Source organism: Eriocheir sinensis, chromosome 25 (assembly GCF_024679095.1).
Source record: "Eriocheir sinensis breed Jianghai 21 chromosome 25, ASM2467909v1, whole genome shotgun sequence".
Classification (NCBI taxonomy): Eukaryota; Metazoa; Arthropoda; class Malacostraca; order Decapoda; family Varunidae; genus Eriocheir; species Eriocheir sinensis.
In genome coordinates, this window is record NC_066533.1 from 19,766,936 (window position 1) to 19,785,151 (window position 18,216).

At 42.6% G+C, this 18,216-nt stretch overlaps 2 protein-coding genes and 1 long non-coding RNA gene across 4 annotated transcripts in view; 1 reads left to right on the top strand and 2 right to left on the bottom strand.

Annotated features, from left to right (window-relative positions):
* LOC127003585 (nuclear pore complex protein Nup93-like) overlaps positions 1–4,549 on the bottom strand; it is a 36,601-nt gene extending 32,052 nt beyond the window's left edge. Inside the window, exons 1-2 of the mRNA XM_050870494.1 lie at positions 4,400–4,549; positions 3,926–4,111 (exon numbers count right to left, since the gene is read on the bottom strand). Coding sequence (XP_050726451.1) covers positions 3,926–4,101 — 176 coding nt within the window. The 5' untranslated portion in view covers positions 4,102–4,111; positions 4,400–4,549. The remainder of the gene's footprint in view (positions 1–3,925; positions 4,112–4,399) is intronic.
* Positions 4,550–5,620: 1,071 nt separating this feature from the next.
* On the top strand, positions 5,621–7,636 carry LOC127003588 (uncharacterized). Its single transcript, XR_007757157.1, has 2 exons — positions 5,621–5,769; positions 5,816–7,636. It is a non-coding gene; the product is annotated as an uncharacterized LOC127003588 (long non-coding RNA).
* LOC127003586 (cystathionine gamma-lyase-like) lies at positions 7,045–16,914 on the bottom strand. Of its 2 annotated transcripts, none has more exons than XM_050870495.1 (9): positions 16,754–16,914; positions 12,222–12,390; positions 11,963–12,044; positions 11,634–11,763; positions 10,381–10,686; positions 9,739–9,955; positions 9,362–9,513; positions 8,756–8,894; positions 7,045–7,994 (listed from the first exon to the last, which is right to left on the bottom strand). In XM_050870495.1, exons 2-9 carry the CDS (start codon positions 12,375–12,377, stop codon positions 7,983–7,985), a joined length of 1,194 nt encoding a protein of 397 aa, XP_050726452.1. In that variant the 5' UTR covers positions 12,378–12,390; positions 16,754–16,914; the 3' UTR covers positions 7,045–7,982. The 2 variants fall into 2 exon arrangements, with proteins under 2 accessions (XP_050726452.1, XP_050726453.1); XM_050870496.1 differs by lacking the exon at positions 16,754–16,914 and adding an exon at positions 15,675–15,824.
* Positions 16,915–18,216: the final 1,302 nt, after the last annotated feature.

Consider the following 18,216-nt stretch of genomic DNA (forward strand, 5'->3'; position numbering starts at 1 on the left):
AAGGGAATGAGTAAAAATACCAATCTCTCTCTCTCTCTCTCTCTCTCTCTCTCTCTCTCTCTCTCTCTGACCTTTCTGCTGCGCCATAAAGTTCAATGACCGAGGACAGAGTGCTCTCTCTCTCTGACACAAGCGGAATGACGTAGAAAGAAGAGAGAGAGAGAGAGAGAGAGAGAGAGAGAGAGAGAGAGAGAGAGAGAGAGAGAGAGAGAGAGAGAGAGAGAGAGAGAGAGAGAGAGAGAGAGAGAGAGAGAGAATTGTGTTGTCAACTTAGTTAAGTTATCGATAAAAAGCAAAAAAAAAGAGAAAAAGAAAGAAAATGAGAGAGAGAGAGAGAGAGAGAGAGAGAGAGAGAGAGAGAGAGAGAGCGTGTATACTTATCTCACACAGGAAAACGTGTCCAATATTTTTTGCTTCTTTTAAACTTTAAACATAAAAGTAGAGATTGGCCAATGAGGAGGAGGAGGAGGACGAGGAGGACGAAAACAGAAAGAAGAATGAGGAGAAAGAGAAGAAAATAATGAAAAGAAGAAGAAGAAGAAGAAGAAAAAAAAAGAACGAAAAAAAGAACATAAGAACATAAGGAGACTGCAAGAGGAGGAGGAGGAGGAGGAGGAAAAGAAGAGAAGGAAGAGAAGAATTTTGTTTGTTTGTGTGTGTGTGTGTGTGTGTGTGAATAGGCAAAAGTATGTGGGGGTTGGACACACACATGCACACACAAACAAACACACACACGCACACTTCTCCTTCCTTTCCTTTCTTTTCTCCTACCCTTACACACACACACACACACACACACACACACACACACACAACAAAAACTGGTCTCTACAAGGTTCCAAGTCTGTGCATTATTGAAGATCTTTTCCTCCTCTCTCCAAACGGGTTCTTCCTCCTCCTCCTCTCTCTCTCTCTCTCTAAGGCCTATGAAATCTCTAGGCTTACTTTTTTTCTCTTTTTTTCAGTATGGTCGTAAGGAAGGACTGATAGAACACGTGAGGTTGGTCTCTCTCTCTCTCTCTCTCTCTCTAAGGCCTATGAATTCTCTAGGCTTACTTTTTTTTTCTCTTTTTTTTTCAGTATAGTTCGTAAGGAAGGACTGATGGAACACGTGAGGTTGGTCGGTCGGTCGGTCGGTCTCTCCCTCTCTCTCTCTCTCTCTCTCTCTCTCTCTCTCTCTGAGTGACTGCTCCTCTGAACTTCTTAACGGGTGTAATTCTATAGTTTTATTTCTATGGGTATGACAATTTTGGCCTTAATAAACCAATGTATGCGATTATTAGGTTAGGTTTAGTTAAATACGTCAGTCAGTCAAGTCAGTCTGGTAATGCTGCTGCCACCCCCGCCCATGACAACAATAGTGCTGCCGGGTGATGTCTGTCTGCCTGTCTACCGTTTGATAAGTAAGAGATAACACGTGATAATAGGGGCATAAAGTTCGTCCTATCTAGACCATATGTTCGCTCCAGGGATAACTATACAAATTGCGATAGAAAAGAGAGAGAGAGAGAGAGAGAGAGAGAGAGAGAGAGAGAGAGAATAAACGTGGAAGAAAATAAAGAAAAAAGAAGAAAATCGGATTAAAAAAAATAAACAAGGAAAACATTGGAGAAAAAAAAATGGATAATAAATAATGTCAGAGAGAGAGAGAGAGAGAGAGAGAGAGATGGGAAGGGAAGGGAGTACAAAAAAAAAAAAGACCGATACTCGCCGCTCCTATAAAAGATAAAAGTAAAGAATAGCCAAAAAAGGTCAATTTCGGGTGGAGAGGTATCTAATGGAAGAGGGCTCCTTTAGCTTGTGTCATCCTATGCCCTACTAATAGGATTTCATCTACGTGCTTTTGTTTAAATAAAAAAGAGAGAGAGAGAGAGAGAGAGAGACACACACACACACACGTAGCTCTTTTCCCATATGTTACAACTAGGTAAAAAAAATACACACACACGGAACATTCACATACCTCATAAAACCACAACAATTCTGACATTTCTTCTTCTTATATTCTTAAAAACTTATATATAAAAAAAGGGCCACAGGAGGTAGGTAGTGTGTGTGTGTGTGTGTGTGTGTGTGTGTGTGTGTGTGTGTGTGTGTGTGTGTGTGTGTGTGTGTGTGCGGTAAACATATACACCTCTCTCTCAACAAAATGTGATCCAGAATGCAGGGACATGTATTGACAACTCTCTCAACAAAGTGTGACTCAAAATGCAGGGACATGTATATTGGCAATGCAGGGACATGTGTATTGACAATCCCCTCTCTCTCTCTCTTAACAAAGTGTGACCCAGAATGCAGGGACATGTGTATTGACAATCCCCTCTCTCTCTCTCTCTCTCTCTCTACGTCCTTTCCAATCTTCTTTCTTTCTTCCCTTCCTTATTTTCTCTCTCTCTCTTACTTCCATTCTCATTCTGACTTCTCACTGTTAGTTCCTCTCCCTCACAGTCTATGAAAACAAAAGCCTGGGTGAACATGAGCTCCTGCAAGTTTACATTATATTAGTCGTTTGTGCAATACAGCCTCAGGAATATATATAACTGATTTGGTATTTGGTATTTCCTTTTCCTAATGCAAGAGTTACATCTAGTTTTATCTATGACCTGAGAGTATGTGAGCTCCTGCAAGTTTACATTACAGTACATAACTCGTGTGTGCAATAGTGCCTCAGGAATATAACTGATTTGGTATTTGGTATTTCCTTTTCCTAATGCAAGAGCTACATCTAGTTTTATCTATGACCTGAGTGGACGTGAGCTCCTGCAAGTTTACATTACAGTATATAACTTGTGTGTGCAATAGTGCCTCAGGAATACAAGTGATTTAGTATTTGGTATTTCCTTTTCTTAATGCAAGAGTTACATCTAGTTTTATCTATGACCTGAGCGGACATGAGCTCCTGCAAGTTTACATTATATAACCTGTGTGTGCAATATAGCATCAGGAATATGTATAACTGATTTGACAGTTTCCTTTTTCTAATGCAACAGCTCCATCTAGTTTAGTTTTTTCTTCATTTCGAAAAAGAGAATGAGAGGTCAGGAGAGGTCAAATTAAGGTGATGTGTCTAAATACTCTCCTATTGAACCAACACTCATTTTCAATTCCTCAAGGATGACACGCATTAATTTGGTCACAATTACGAGATCTACGGTGACTAAGCAACATTCCCCGAGCTAGGAGGCGTCACTGCATTCGACAAACAGTCCATTGAAATCCCAACGACTTAAATGAGAGGCTTTCCAAACAAAGGTGCCGAGATGTTTAACCCCTTGACTGTGGATTTGCTACAAGAAGACTTCACCAAGCTACAGGAACGGAACGAAAAGTGGCTGCTATAATTCAATGAAGAAAAATGTAAAGTCCTGCACCTTGGGAGGGGAAATTCAGAACACCAATACCACATGGGAAACACTCCATTATTCACCACAGAGCCAGAGAAATACATGGGACTATGTTACCAGGCTACCAGTGAAGGGATATCCAGCACACCAATACCACATGGGAAACACTCCACTATCCACCACAGAGGCAGAGAAAGATATGGGACTATAATGTTACCAGGCTACCAGTGAAGGGATATCCAGCACACCAGTACAACATGGGAAACACTCCACTATCCACCACAGAGGCAGAGAAAGATCTGGGACTCTATGTTACCAGGCTACCAGGGAAGGAGAAATCCATGAAATTTGCAGCGGACGGGTTAAAGAGAGTAAAGAAAAGTAGCCAAAAGAGAGGTCAATTTCAGGTGGAGAGGTGTTGCAATACTCTCCTCTTACAAAGGGTCACGTCATAGGCAGTGTAATGAAGGGGAAATCTGAGCTAGTCGCAGCGGAGGGGTTGCGAACATGGACTATAGAGGCTGTGTTCCCATGGCGTAACCAGCCCCCTAAGTACTGAAGAAGGCAAAAGCAGTACTCACGCTTGGGCATCGTTGGCCGTGGACGCCTGGGCCGAGGCTCTGGACCACAGCTGCTGGCCCGTGTGGAGGATCTGCTGCAGGGAGCGGTCCACGCGAGGCAGTTCCCCGCCGCCGCTGAGGTTGCTGGCCAGCTGCTCCGCCTGCTGCAGGAGCTCTTGAAGGCTGCGGTTATTCATTTTTTTAACACTGCCGAAGGAAGTGAGGAATTAGAATTTAATTTTTTTTTTCAGTAAAGGGTACAGCTCCCCTAACTTCCTTGTGACCCCAGCATCCCTAACTTCCTTATGACCTCAGCATTCCAGTATCCCTAACTTCCTTATGACCACAACATCCCAGCTTATCTCTCTCCTTCCAGCATCCCAAACTTCCTTATGACCAAAGCATCCCAAACTTCCTTATGACCACAGCATCTCTAACTTCCTTAAGACCACAGCATCCCCGGTTCCCTGACTTAATATCACCGCCATTATTTACCTTCCCGTGGCCACAGAAGTTAATATATAGGAGGCGGCAGCGTGGCCACCATCCGAGCCTTGTTTGTTTACCTCCTGCTAAGCCTTGACACAATATCGTACTCAGCACATCTTATTTACCGGCTTATTACGTATAATTCTCGCATGTAAACTATCAAGAATTAATGAATTTGACGTGAAATATAAATGAATGCTGTTATCTGTGTGGGTACGGCAGTTTTTTGGTCTGAAATAAGGAAAGAAATGCTGAGTACGACATTCTAGCAATGTTGCTGTCCCGCCTTCCTCTTCTTCTTCTTCTTCCTTTGACCTGTAATGTGCAACGAGTCGAACAAACAATTTATTCTTTCCCCTTGTATAGAATATTGATTATTAAGTCTTATATGGCAAGTTAGATTGAATACCGTGATTTCTTTGGGGGTTAAGTTAGTTTTTGGGCAGGATAAATAAATACGTTCTGAGTACGACAATCTGGTACCGGTGTTTGCCATTCAGGGGGACTTATCACTGCTATTATAGATTGTACTGTGTTTATTCAATGAATGTATCTTTAGTTATGTTAAAGAATATTATATCTAGCCATTGCTGTCAACTAGAACCGACAATTGCAATGTTCTGAGTGCGAAAATCTATTAACGGCCCTCCAGGAGACTTATTTCTGCTATTATGGTTGTTTAATGTATATAGCCTTACTTACATTAAAGGAAATTGTCTAACAATTGTCAAATAGCGCGTTACCGTGCCAGACGATGAATCCGCGGGGGCATTTTGAACCTAGCTCGGTTTGGGGTCCTATGAATTTATTATGCTAATTGTATTATAATTGCATCTCTCTCTCTCTCTCTCTCTCATAAGGAAGTTACAAGTTATGGATGTTGGGGTGCTGTGGTCATAAGGAAGTTAGAGATGCTGTGCTGCTGTGGTCATAAGGAAGTTATGGATGCTGTGCAGCTGTGGTCATAAGGAAGTTATGGATGCAGGCAGAGCCATGCAGGAACAACAATGTGCAGCCATGATGGCCTCTATGTCCTAGCTTTCTGTCTTTTAACCATTATGTTCTATAAATAAAAGGCAACAGTTTGATCATTTTTTTAATTCATAAGCCTTATGACCATGGCACAAGAAAGATGGCACTGAGGGCACAGCCAGCCTTGTCTCAGCTGACAGTTTTTTCTGCAGTTATGTCTGCAAAAACAAGACTTGGTGATGGCTGTTTATTACGCATAACTCTCACATAAAAACTATCAATAATCAACAATTTTAACACCAATAATAAATGAATGTCACTATGTGTGTGGGTAATACATTTTGGGGGTCTGAAATAGGTCAATGTCGCTGTGTGTGGGTAGTACATATTTGGGTCTGAAATAGGTCAGTGTTGCTGTGTGTGGGTAGTACATTTTTGGGTCTGAAATAGGTCAGTGTTGCTGTGTGTGGGTAGTACATTTTTGGGTCTGAAATAGGTCAATGTCGCTATGTGTGGGTAGTACATTTTTGGGTCTGAAATAGGTCAATGTCGCTATGTGTGGGTAGTACATTTTTGGGTCTGAAATAGGTCAACAGCCCTGAGTGAGGTTGTTAAGGCCACATGTTGTTTGTTTAATAGTTCACCTGGTAGTCTTTAAATAATTAAAACCAATGTTAAAACAGCAATATAAAACAAATCATAGTGTAATACTGAGAGGACTTACACTCCACTAATTATTAACTTTTCTGTTTGGCAGTTTGTGAATAGCAGCTAAATAAAACATCCTACAAGAGGAACTCATTCGTTCCCAGCAGGCAATCCCTTCCAATACAAAAGTAATGCTTCTTGATTTAAATATATTTCAGTGAACCAAATCAAATGTATCCAGCATTGCAAGTGCCAATACAATAATCACATAAAAAAATAGATTAGAGAAATTCATGGACAGCGATGTTAGGTTCACAGGAGCTACCTTGTATAGACCTACTGGCCTCTTGCAGACTCCTTGCTTTCTTACGTTCTCTTCAGTCTTAATTATGAAATATTTCTGGTGTTTGCACATTACATAAAAGGATTACAGAAACCCTGGCTGCCCTTCAGGTATAAATCACACATTCAGGTCATTCCATTACATGTCTAATTCTCACCATGAAAAGGTATTAAAATCTTGAATCACGGAATTACTTTTCTGGTGAGGATGTCAACAGCCCTGGGCACACACACACACATTTAACCTCAACACCCAATCATAAAAGAGAACCATTGCTTAACCCGGTAGCAGTGGGGATCATGTTTCTTAATGGTCCCTCTAAGCAAGAAAAATGATAAAAAATCATCACACACAAACCATTTCATAATATATATCAAAACATTTGTGATCAGTTTATGTATCATCTATTTTTGGGGTTTATTTCATGGCACAAATTTGGCCCGTCACTGCTACATGGTAAAGCCACAAATTTGGCCTGTCGCTGCTACCAGGTTAATACACACAGACATGCCATCAGGTCAGTAATCTTGGGGCACAGGTAACAGGTGCTGGGGAAGGATAATACTCGTGAACTATTCAGTTATAGTTCTAATACTTTACATACTTGGAAGGACAATGTACAGTAAGGCAGGGAAGATAATGTATTCTTAGCAGACCTGAGTATACATGTTTCACTGTTATTTATTGATTTTATTTTTTTTAAGCCTATGCCTATAGTGCCGGTAAGCTTGCTTGAGGGGCCTGGATGGTATTCGACTCCAGCCCGTCATGGCGCAAGGAAGTGTTTATAGTGGCGCCATCTTCTCTTGGCTCATGCTGCCCCCCGGAACTCCTTCTTGATTCACTTGGACAGTTTCCTCTAGAATGGTTGATGGATGGTCTTCAGGACAGCATGTGGGTAGTTTTAAGACACTCAGCGGTGACTGAAAAATCCCAGGTGGTAGCGTGGAGATTCGAACTTGCGTCGTCCATCATGTGGTGAATGTGGGCCCAGCATGCTACCACTCAGCCACTGCCTACCCATGATACTTCACCATCTCTTAAATTCTTATAGTCTTGCATATATAAATAATTCCTAAGTGGATAAGACATTGGATGATGTAATACTGAACCACAACCCTAAATTTTTGTAGTAATACCTTATATATCTACTTCAACAATACGAGACCTTACTCACCACCTACTGTTACTTCTTCATGCAGACAAAACAGTGCTATAACATGCGTGCTCTTCTCTACCCTTACCAAAGATTAAAAATGTGGCAGACATCCAAAACCAGATATCTAAATCGACAATACAAGACCTTACCCACCACCTACTGTTACTTCTACATGCAGGCAAAACAGTGCTATAACATGTGTGCTCTTCTCTACCCTTACCAAAGATTAAAAAATTAGGCAGACACCCAGAGTGGATTGCAAACTCCACTGCCAGAACCTTGAGCCCAGCCATTTCTCATTCCCAACCTAACTACAACAAACATAACAGGTAACTTTCTGTCATTAACAAGTGAACCTTTAGCCTCATGTGCAAACCAACTAACCAGTGCCAGTACCTTGAATACACCTCCCAACAGACTTGCCCTCAGCTGCTGCGTGCCCATTGCCCCACCAAAGGCCCAGCTGGCTAGACCGAGACCTGAAAGAAATGTAATGTGGATTGGTGTGTGCAGGCATTTGTCTATAATACATTAGATGACAGGGATATGTGTTTAAACCCTACTAGTTCAATACCACTGTGAACTAAGAAGAAAATGTAATGTGAATAAGTGTCTGCAGGCATTTGTCTATAATACATTAGATGACAGGATATGTGTTTAAACCCTACTAGTTCAATACCACTGTGAACTAAGAAGAAAATGTAATGTGAATAAGTGTCTGCAGGCATTTGGCTATAATACTTTAGATGACAGGATTTGTGTTTATACCCTACTAGTTCAATACCAATGTGAACTAAGAAGAAAATGTAATGTGAATTAGTGTCTGCAGGCATTTGGCTATAATACATAAGATGACAGGATTTGTGTTTAAACCCTGCTAGTTAATACCACTGTGAACTATGAAGAAAATGTAATGTGGATGGTGTTTACAGGCATTAGGCTATGATACATCAGATGACAAGATATGTGTTTAACCCAGTAGCTGCGGGATCATGTTTCTTATAAGGGTCCCTCTAAGCGAATTGATGAGAAAAAATCATCATTCACATGAACAATTTCATAATATATATCAACGCATTTGTGATCAGTTTATGCATCATCTATTTTGGGGGTTTATATCATGGCAAAAATTTGGCCCGTCGTTGGTACACGGTAGAGCCACAAATTTAGCCAGTCGCTGCTACCGGGTTAAAGGCTACCAGTTCAATGCCACTGTGAACTAAGATGAAAAATAACGCACCACAGCCCTGAGTGCCTGGTCGAGATCCTTGATGAGATCCTCAGCACTCTCCAGGCCACAGGAAACTCGGATAAGCCCGTCTGTGATGCCCAACTGGTCACGCATCTCCTTGGGTACGGATGCGTGTGTCATCACCGACCTGTAAAACAAGGCAACTGTAAGTTAATCATGGAACAACAGTTATGAATTTGTGTGTGTAGAAGAATTGTCGTATTAACCCCTTGACTGTGGATTTCCTACAAGAAGACCTCACCAAGCTACAGGAATGGAACAAAAAGTGGCTGTTACAATTTAATGAAGAAAAATGTAAAGCCATACACCTTGGGAGGGGATATCCATCATACCAGTACCACATGGGAAACACTCCACTATCCACCACAGAGGCAGAGAAAGACCTGGGACTATATGTTATAAGGCTACAAGAAGTCAAATCAGTATCAATCACAGCAGACGGGTTAAGCCACTATAAATAAAATTCACCTGCACACAAACAGGATGGGGTTGTCTAAGAGGCCCCTCAAGACAGACTACTTGCACTATAGGCAGCATTTAAAGTGTACTTGTCTTGGGTGAACTGTGATAACTTTCCCTACTCCAGATACTTACGGCAGCTCACACAGACTCTCGTATCCTCCCAGACTCTCGGCCAGCGTGAACACCTTGAGCTGCTTGAAGAACTTCTTGGACGCCTCCAGGTTGTTGCCCTTGATGTAGAAGCTGAGCATTCCCGAGTGGCCGAAGCACTGCCTCTTGAACAGCTGAGGGAACAAAATATGTTAAGATTGAAATTGACTGACCTCTCATTTTGACCACTCAATCATGGACTCTTTTATAGGGGCAGTGATTAGCATTAGATTGTGGGGGCAGGGAGTGGAAAGCAAATGAAGGAGGGCTTGGACAAATATAGACAAGGAGGCAGGACTATCCCAGCTCAGATCAGGCCCTGGAAACCACAAACAAGTAAATACATCTCATATCTTCACCTCATGCTGTGGGTGTGAGGGCAGGCCAGGGTGGATGACCTTCTCAACACACGGGTGGCTCTCCAGGAACTTGGCCACTGCAAGGCCGTTCTCCATGTGCTTCTCCATCCTCAGTGCCAGCGTCTTGATGGAGCGGTTCACCAGGAAGCAGTCAAAGGGGGATGGGACGGGGCCTATGGCGTTCTGGAGGAAGCGTAGCCTCTCATGCAGGTCTTCCCTGTGGACGGAGAACATTGCCTGACCAGGGACACACTTTATTTGTTTTTTTACAGCAAAGGAAACAACTCAAAAGAAAAAAATAATATTGAGAATAAAAAAGCCTGCTAATCACTGCCCCCATAGAAAATGGTTAGAAAAATGGCCAAAAGAGAGGAGAGTGCAGGAGTCATGGTGGCATTTGAGGGCACTTGGGGAGGTGATAATACTTTGGGAATAATTAACAATCAGTAAAGAAGTATTCCACATGAGAGAAAATTGAAACATTCCTCTATGCTGAGAGAAAATTTCATATTTCTCCAAACAAAACACATTACAGAGACACCACAATACACTGGCAAACATATCCCTTGAAATACATAAGAAAAATTAAGGCAATACCAATAAGTAATTAAGAAAACATAAACTTAGGTCACTATGCTTCACCTGCTGGTACAGACGCAACCCATGATGACATCCGTGTGGCCATTGATGTACTTCGTGATTGAGGACATTACAAGGTCAGCACCGAGGTCGAGGGGCCGCTGGAAGTAGGGCGACATGAAGGTGTTGTCCACTACCAGGAAGGAACAGCCATGCTTCTTGACGATGGCGGCCACAGCGGCAATGTCCACGACCTTCAAGGTGGGGTTAGTGGGTGTCTCGATCCAGACCATCTTGGTGTTGGGCTTCATGGCATTCTGGACGTTCTTGGGGTCTACGGCGTCAACGAAGTCTAACTCAATACCCATCCTGAAAAGTGGCATCCATGAATGTGTGGTAAGAAGGGAAGGGGCAGGGAGAGAGAGAGGGAGAGTGAAAAGTTTGCATTACTTAACATGGTATCCACAAAGTCTAACTGTATACCCATTCTGAAAAGTGGTATCCATGAATGTGTGGTAAGAAGGGAAGGGGCAGGAAGAGAGAGGGAGAGTGAAAAGTTTGCATTACTTAACATGGCATCCACAAAGTCAAACAGTATACCCATCCTGAAAAGTGGCATCCATGAATGTGTGGTAAGAAGGGAAGGGGCAGGGAGAGAGAGGGAGAGTGAAAAGTTTAACATGGCATCCACAAAGTCTAACTGTATACCCATTCTGAAAAGTGGTATCCATGAATGTGTGGTAAGGAGGGAAGGGGCAGAGAGAGAGGGAGAGTGAAAAGTTTGCATTTCTTAACACGGCATCCTCGAAGTCTAACTGTATACCCATTCTGAAACGTGGCCTCAATAAACATGTGGTTCCAAGACAAAGAGTTAAGAAAAGAGGAAGGGAGCAGTGAGAGAGTGTAAACTGTGTCCACCTTCACCAAATTTCAGAAGTTAGCATTTCTTAACACTGCATCCACAAAGTCTAACTATATCCCCATCCTGAAACGTGGCATCCTGGAATAGGTGGCAACATGGGAAGGGGCAGAAAGAGAGGAAAGGAGAGAGTGAGGGAGAGAGAGAGAGAGAGAGAGAGAGACAGGATAAGTAAACAAATAAATAAAGACAGAGGAGAAAGAAAAAGAACGATTAGGAAGAGTGGAGGAAAAAAGAAAGGAAAACAGATAGAAATAAAGAGGAGGAAAGAGAGAGAGACAGACAGAGACACAGAGAGAAAGAGAAAAAATAATATGTGTGTGCATCTTCACCCAATTCTGAATTAAATAAATATAAGGAAGTAAGCCACAGGGCAGGGCCAAGGGACCATCCTCACCGAGATGCAATGTTGCGGAAATATCTGTTGGTGCCACCGTAGAGGTCATCCATGGACACTATGTGGTCGCCGGATGACAGGAGGTGGGTGATGGTGGTGGTGGCAGCCAGACCAGAGGCAAATGAAAGACCTAGAAAGAGGAGTAAAGGTCAAATATCTACAATAACTACACTGTACTCATGCTCATCCCTATACTGTCCAAATCCTTTATGCAAGATTAACCAGCATCTTCATTCCTTCATCCCTACTTGACCCAAATCCCTTATACAAGAGTTAACCAGCATCTTCACCCCTTCATCCTGGTTTACGTATGAAAACTATTAACTCACCAAACTTGGCATTTTCTATGGAGGCCAGGCACTTCTCAAGGCAGTCTCTGGTTGGGTTCCCTGAGCGGCCGTACTCATAAAACTGAAAACAAGTGTAGATCATCAGGAGAGAAATCCCTTTACTCTTAACCACACTCCATATAGCTAACATTTCATATACTGTGTAGACATCTAGACTTTGCAGTTCTCTTTCCAGCGGCATGAACAGTGTCCCTTGATGGATGTTCAACAAAGGTCAGCCTGCCAAGTGCCTGCTCACCCTGAAGTCCCCCGGGCCGTCCTGCTTGAAGGTGGTGGACATTGAGATGGGCGGCACCACAGCCATGTGGCGCCACTGCTCCGGTTCATTGCCTTCATGGATGGCGCGCGTGGAGAAGGTCACGTCATTCTTCTGGTAGCCAAGTTTCTCAGCCATGTTGCTCGTTGGTCTGAAGGGGAAAGGAAATAAATTAATTCATATATATATCCTCCCAAGGTCATTGATCATAAGTCTCTAAACAGTAAAATCAGCTTGTATTTCTTCTGGAAGCCAAGTTTCTCAGCCATGTTGCTCGTTGGTCTGAAGGGGAAAGGAAATAAATTAATTCATATATATATCCTCCCAAGGTCATTGATCATAAGTCTCTAAACAGTAAAATCAGCTTGTATTTCTTCTGGAAGCCAAGTTTCTCAGCCATGTTGCTCACTGGTCTGAAGAAAGAAAAGCAAATTGATTCATATACATAAAAATCTGCATGTCGGTAATTAATTTTCAGTTTTCAGTAAAGTTTTCAGTAAATGCCTTTTGCTCTTCTTATTATTTGTATTTACTTCGTAGGTCATTATGATTTACTGATTATTTGATCACTGTGGTTCCTGCCTCTCTAAGCCTCTGTAAGAAAAAAAGGGGGAGGAAAGAATTTAAGAGGGAAAGGAAAGGGAAGAGGGGAAGGAAAGGGAAGGAAAGAATTTAAGAGGAAAAGGAAAGAGAGGAAGGAAAGGGAAGGAAAGAATTTAAGAGGGAAAGGAAAGGGAAGAGGGGAAGGAAAGGGAAGGAAAGAATTTGAGAGGGAAAGGAAAGGGAAGAGGGGAAGGAAAGGGAAGGAAAGAATTTAAGAGGGAAAGGAAAGGGAAGAGGGGAAGGAAAGGGAAGGAAAGAATTTGAGAGGGAAAGGAAAGGGAAGAGGGGAAGGAAAGGAAGGAAAGAATTTGAGAGAGGAAAGGAAAGGGAAGAGGGAAGGAAAGGAAGGAAAGAATTTAAGAGGGGAAGGAAAGGGAAGGAAAGAATTTAAGAGGGAAAGGAAAGGGAAGAGAGGAAGGAAAGGGAAGAGGGGAAGGAAAGGGAAGGAAAGAATTTAAGAGGGAAAGGAAAGGAAGAGGGAAGGAAAGGAAGGAAAGAATTTAAGAGGAAAGGAGAGGAAGAGGGAAGGTAAGGTAAGAGGTGAAGGAAAGGGAAGGAAAGAATTTAAGAGGGAAAGGAGAGGGAAGAGGGAAAGGAGAGGGAAGAGGGGAAGGAAAGGGAAGAGGGGAAGGAAAGGGAAGGAAAGAATTTAAGAGGGAAAGGAAAGGGAAGAGGGGAAGGAAAGGGAAGGAAAGAATTTAAGAGGGAAAGGAGAGGGAAGAGGGGAAGGAAAGGGAAGGAAAGAATTTAAGAGGGAAAGGAAAGGGAAGAGGGAAAGGAAAGGGAAGGAAAGAATTTAAGAGGGAGAGGAAAGGGAAGAGAGAAAGGAAAGGGAAGGAAAGAATTTAAGAGGGAAAGGAAAGGGAAGAGGGGAAGGAAAGGGAAGGAAAGAATTTGAGAGGGAAAGGAAAAGGAAGAGAGGAAGGAAAGGGAAGGAAAGAATTTAAGAGGGAAAGGAGAGGGAAGAGGGGAAGGAAAGGGAAGGAAAGAATTTGAGAGGAAAAGGAAAGGAAAGGGGAAGGGAAGGGAAGGAAAGAATTTAAGAGGAAAAGGAAAGGAAAGAGGGGAAGGAAAGGGAAGGAAAGAATTTAAGAGGGAAAGGAAAGGGAAGGAAAGAATTTGAGAGGGAAAGGAAAGGGAAGAGAGGAAGGAAAGGGAAGGAAAGAATTTAAGAGGGAAAGGAGAGGGAAGAGGGGAAGGAAAGGGAAGGAAAGGGAAGAGAGGAAGGAAAGGGAAGGAAAGAATTTAAGAGGGGAAGGAAAGGGAAGAGAGGAAGGAAAGGGAAGGAAAGAATTTAAGAGGAAAAGGAAAGGAAAGGGGAAGGGAAGGGAAGGAAAGAATTTAAGAGGAAAAGGAAAGGAAAGAGGGGAAGGAAAGGGAAGGAAAGAATTTAAGAGGAAAAGGAAAGGAAAGGGGAAGGGAAGGGAAGGAAAGAATTTAAGAGGAAAAGGAAAAGGAAAAGGGGAAGGAAAGGGAAGGAAGGAATTTAAGAGGGAAAGGAAATGGAAGGAAAAATTTTAAGAGGAAAAGAAAAGAAAACAGGGGATGGAAAAATTTTAAGAGGGAAAAGAAAGGAAAGAATTTAAGATGGAAAGAAAAAGAAAAAAAGGGGAAAGAAAGGAAAGGGAAGATTGAGGGAAAGGAGATGAAAGGGTCGATGACTGCCCTAAAGTTAAATGAATTTGCCAAGGAGCAGCAAGTAGCGGGCTTTTTTTTATTATTGTTTTCTTTTTGTGTGTGCCCTTGAGCTGCCTCCTTTGTTGTAAAAAAAAAAAAAATAAATAAAAAAATAAAAAAATAAAAAAAAAACTCTTGAGATAAATTAATTGAGACACAGCTGGCGATAGCGAGTCTGGGCGAGCCAACACTTGTGAAATCCACTCCACGACCCCCCGCAGAGGCCCAGCAGGGAGTTTATTTCAGTGGAGTATAACCAGTGGGAAGGGGAGGGAGGGGGAGGGGGGGGAGGGGGCTACACTCCTTAAAAATCTCCTCTGGATGTTTACTAGGAATTTGCTGTACATGAATTAATGTAAGTTTTCAAGGGGTTTCTCTCTCTCTCTCTCTCTCTCTCTCTCTCTCTCTCTCTCTCTCTCTGCTTATCAGTAACCATATGTTCCTAAACTTTACAAATTCAGGACACCACGCTCCCTGATAAAAACAAAAGTTACTTATCAAGGAGACATGTGTAATCTCCTTGCCATATATGTACTCATCAAACATGTGGTCATCTCTCTCTCTCTCTCTCTCTTAGGTCTGGATCATATATAGGATCTGTGTGGTCTGAATGTCTATGTAAATCTATATAAATCTTTGTGTGTAGCCTATGTGTGTGTGTGTGACAGAGAGAGAGAGAGAGAGAGAGAGAGAGAGAGAGAGAGAGAGAGAGAATGTCTTTACCTGCGAAGAGGAGTAATTAACCCGGTAGCAGCGGGGATCATGTTTCTTAATGGTCCCTCCCAGCGAGAAAAATGAGAAAAAATCACCCCTCACACAAACCATTTCATAATATATATCAAAGCATTTGTGATCAGATTATGTATCATCTATTTTGGGGGGTTAAAATCATGGCACAAATCTGGCCCGTCGCTGCTACACGGTAAAGCCACAAATTTGGCCCATCACTGCTACCAGGTTAAGTGGTTAAACACCTGTATATGCCTTAATTCAAATGACAGGTGTGATGCTGACCACTGAGATCAACAACTATTATTACATCTATATACTTCTTGAGCGACCTCCCCCATAAGAGTGACAATAAGCAAGAACTCTTTAACAAATACTCTACTACATAACAGAGCTTGCAGGGCCTCTACAGGTGGAAATACTTACCTGTGGATGTCAGGTATTCATTAAATTACCCCAACTCGGTCGCGGGGTCTCAAGGTGCTGGGCTCCACCTGGATGTGACCTTGCCTATGAGATTACGTGTCAGTAGGAACCTTACACCGCAGTCCTCCCACCGGTTAATCAATTCTGGGAAGGTTGCAACCATGCATGAGAAGGCACAATTTAATGTGGGCTGTGGTGGCCTCCCATTGCGACTATTTAATTACCATGGCCACAGGGAAGATTAACCGGGCTTTCATGGGTGTGGTTTTTCCGTTCATGGTGCAAAAGTCGTGTAAAACTATCAGCAGGATCACAGAACAGTCCATGGAATGCCTATAAGCAACTCCTACGAGTCATTTCCCAAGGACACAGAAGATTAACCGGGCTTTCATGTTTTTTTTTCTTTCGTTCATGATGCAGAAGTCGTGAAAAACTATCAACAGGATCACAGAAGTCCATGGAAGGCTTATAGGCAACCGAGAGGCTTTTCAAATAGGGGGATTAACAGCCCATCTGTTTAAGAATACGCGGGCTCTGTGGACATGAGGAGCCAATTTAGGTGCCAATTACCTTGACACATTATCTGTGGCTTTATGAGCAGAATGGATGCGGGTGTTAGTGAGCAAAGTCTATTTAATCCTCTGTATGGTCTTTCACATCCCTTAGAGACATACACGAGGTATTTAACATCTGGCACCTGACGTGGCACTTTATAGGCATCCAAACAGCCGTACATGTGGGTGCAATACCTTCTGCTATAATTAACCCCACCTTTTATTTACACCTTATTTCCCGCTTATGTAACCTTATTTTACCTCAACCAATAGTGACTAAAGGTGAAGAAAATGTCTAGGCCTATGTTCTAACTGATGAAATACTCACATGTGGCGTAGTTTGTCGGGAAAGTTGAAAAATGATAAGTTAAGTGAATCACGTTTTTGGCACCTCCACCAGTGTTGACTTCTAGGCCCCATATTTAACCTTATTTCCAGCCTTTATAGCTTTAATTCAACCCAACCGGCAGTGTCTGTATGTGCAGGAGATGTCTAGGCCTATGTTCTAACTGATGAAATACTCACACGTGGCGTAGTTTGTCGAAAAAGTTCAAAAAAGATGAATAAAGTGAACCGGGTCTCTTGCACCTTCACCTGCCTTGACGTCTGCCTGCTGTCTGCGTGTCTAGCGTGCTGCAAGATACTATCCCTCTTGTCTTCCTCTTCTTCTTCCTCCTCCTCTCCCTCCCCTTTCTCATCTATCTATTCCTCGTCTTCCTATCTTTATCTTTCCCTTATCTTCATTTCATCTTAAGTCATTGTGATTCTCTGTTTCCTCTATCTTCCTTGGGTAATCAGTTTTCTTAGTGTTGTATTGATTTATTTCTTATCTTCCTATAGCTGGCAGGCCTTATTAAAGAAAATCTGGCATACCTATATACAGTTTACCGCGGGTTCCCGTACACATATACGCTCGATCATCTTGTAACCTAATTAAAGTTTTCCTGTTATATTTCTTGAGGCCGGTTACATCATATATTTTTCCGCCTTTGGATGACGCAAGATCGCAGCTGCGGTCGAGAAGCCATAAATGAGAAGCTTAATTAATTCACCTCTCACGTCAACATGTAATTTCTTAAGGCCGAAAAGGAGATAAATCGCGTACGTGTTCATGAGGGTTTTTTCACGTTCATGATACAGAAGAAAGGTATAGGGTACGTCATCACCACGACCATTAAACTATATATACCCTGGAAATGCCCAAAATGCGCCTACGAAAGCCTCGTCAAATAGATAGGTGCATATGTGCTTGGATGATGCAAGATGATCGAGGATATATGCTGCTGCCCCCACGAGGTTGCAATTAAGATGAGGATGCTGCCCCCACGAGGTTGCAAGATAAGCTAGGATGCTGCCCCCACAAGGTTGCAAGATATAAGGATGCTGCCCCCACGAGGTTGCAAGATAAGCTAGGATGCTGCCCCCACAAGGTTGCAAGATATGAGGATGCTGCCCCCACGAGGTTGCAATTAAGATGAGGATGCTGCCCCCACGAGGTTGCAAGATAAGCTAGGATGCTGCCCCCACAAGGTTGCAAGATATGAGGATGCTGCCCCCACGAGGTTGCAGATGGCAAATAGCAATACCTGCCAGCATTTCCCTCTCTGGCTTGCCATTTGATAAATATTCACTTGTTCTTCCCGTTCTTTTCTATATCATTTATTATTTATGTCATTCGTTTATGTGGGAAAGCCAGATCGAGATGATATGTGAGATGATCGAGGATGCTGCCCGTACGAGGTTGCTGCAGATGCCACATACCCAATACCTGCCAGCATTTCCCTCTCCGGCTTACCATTTAAGGAATATTCACTTAATTGTTCTTCCTTTTCTTTTCTATATCATTTATTATTTCTGTCGGTCGTTTATTTGGGGAAGCCAGAGATGATGTGAGATGATCGAGAATATGCATGCTGGCCCCCACATGCATGTGCACGCACGATCCGAGGTTGCACATTAGCCAATTAAAATGTTCACTTGTTCTCACC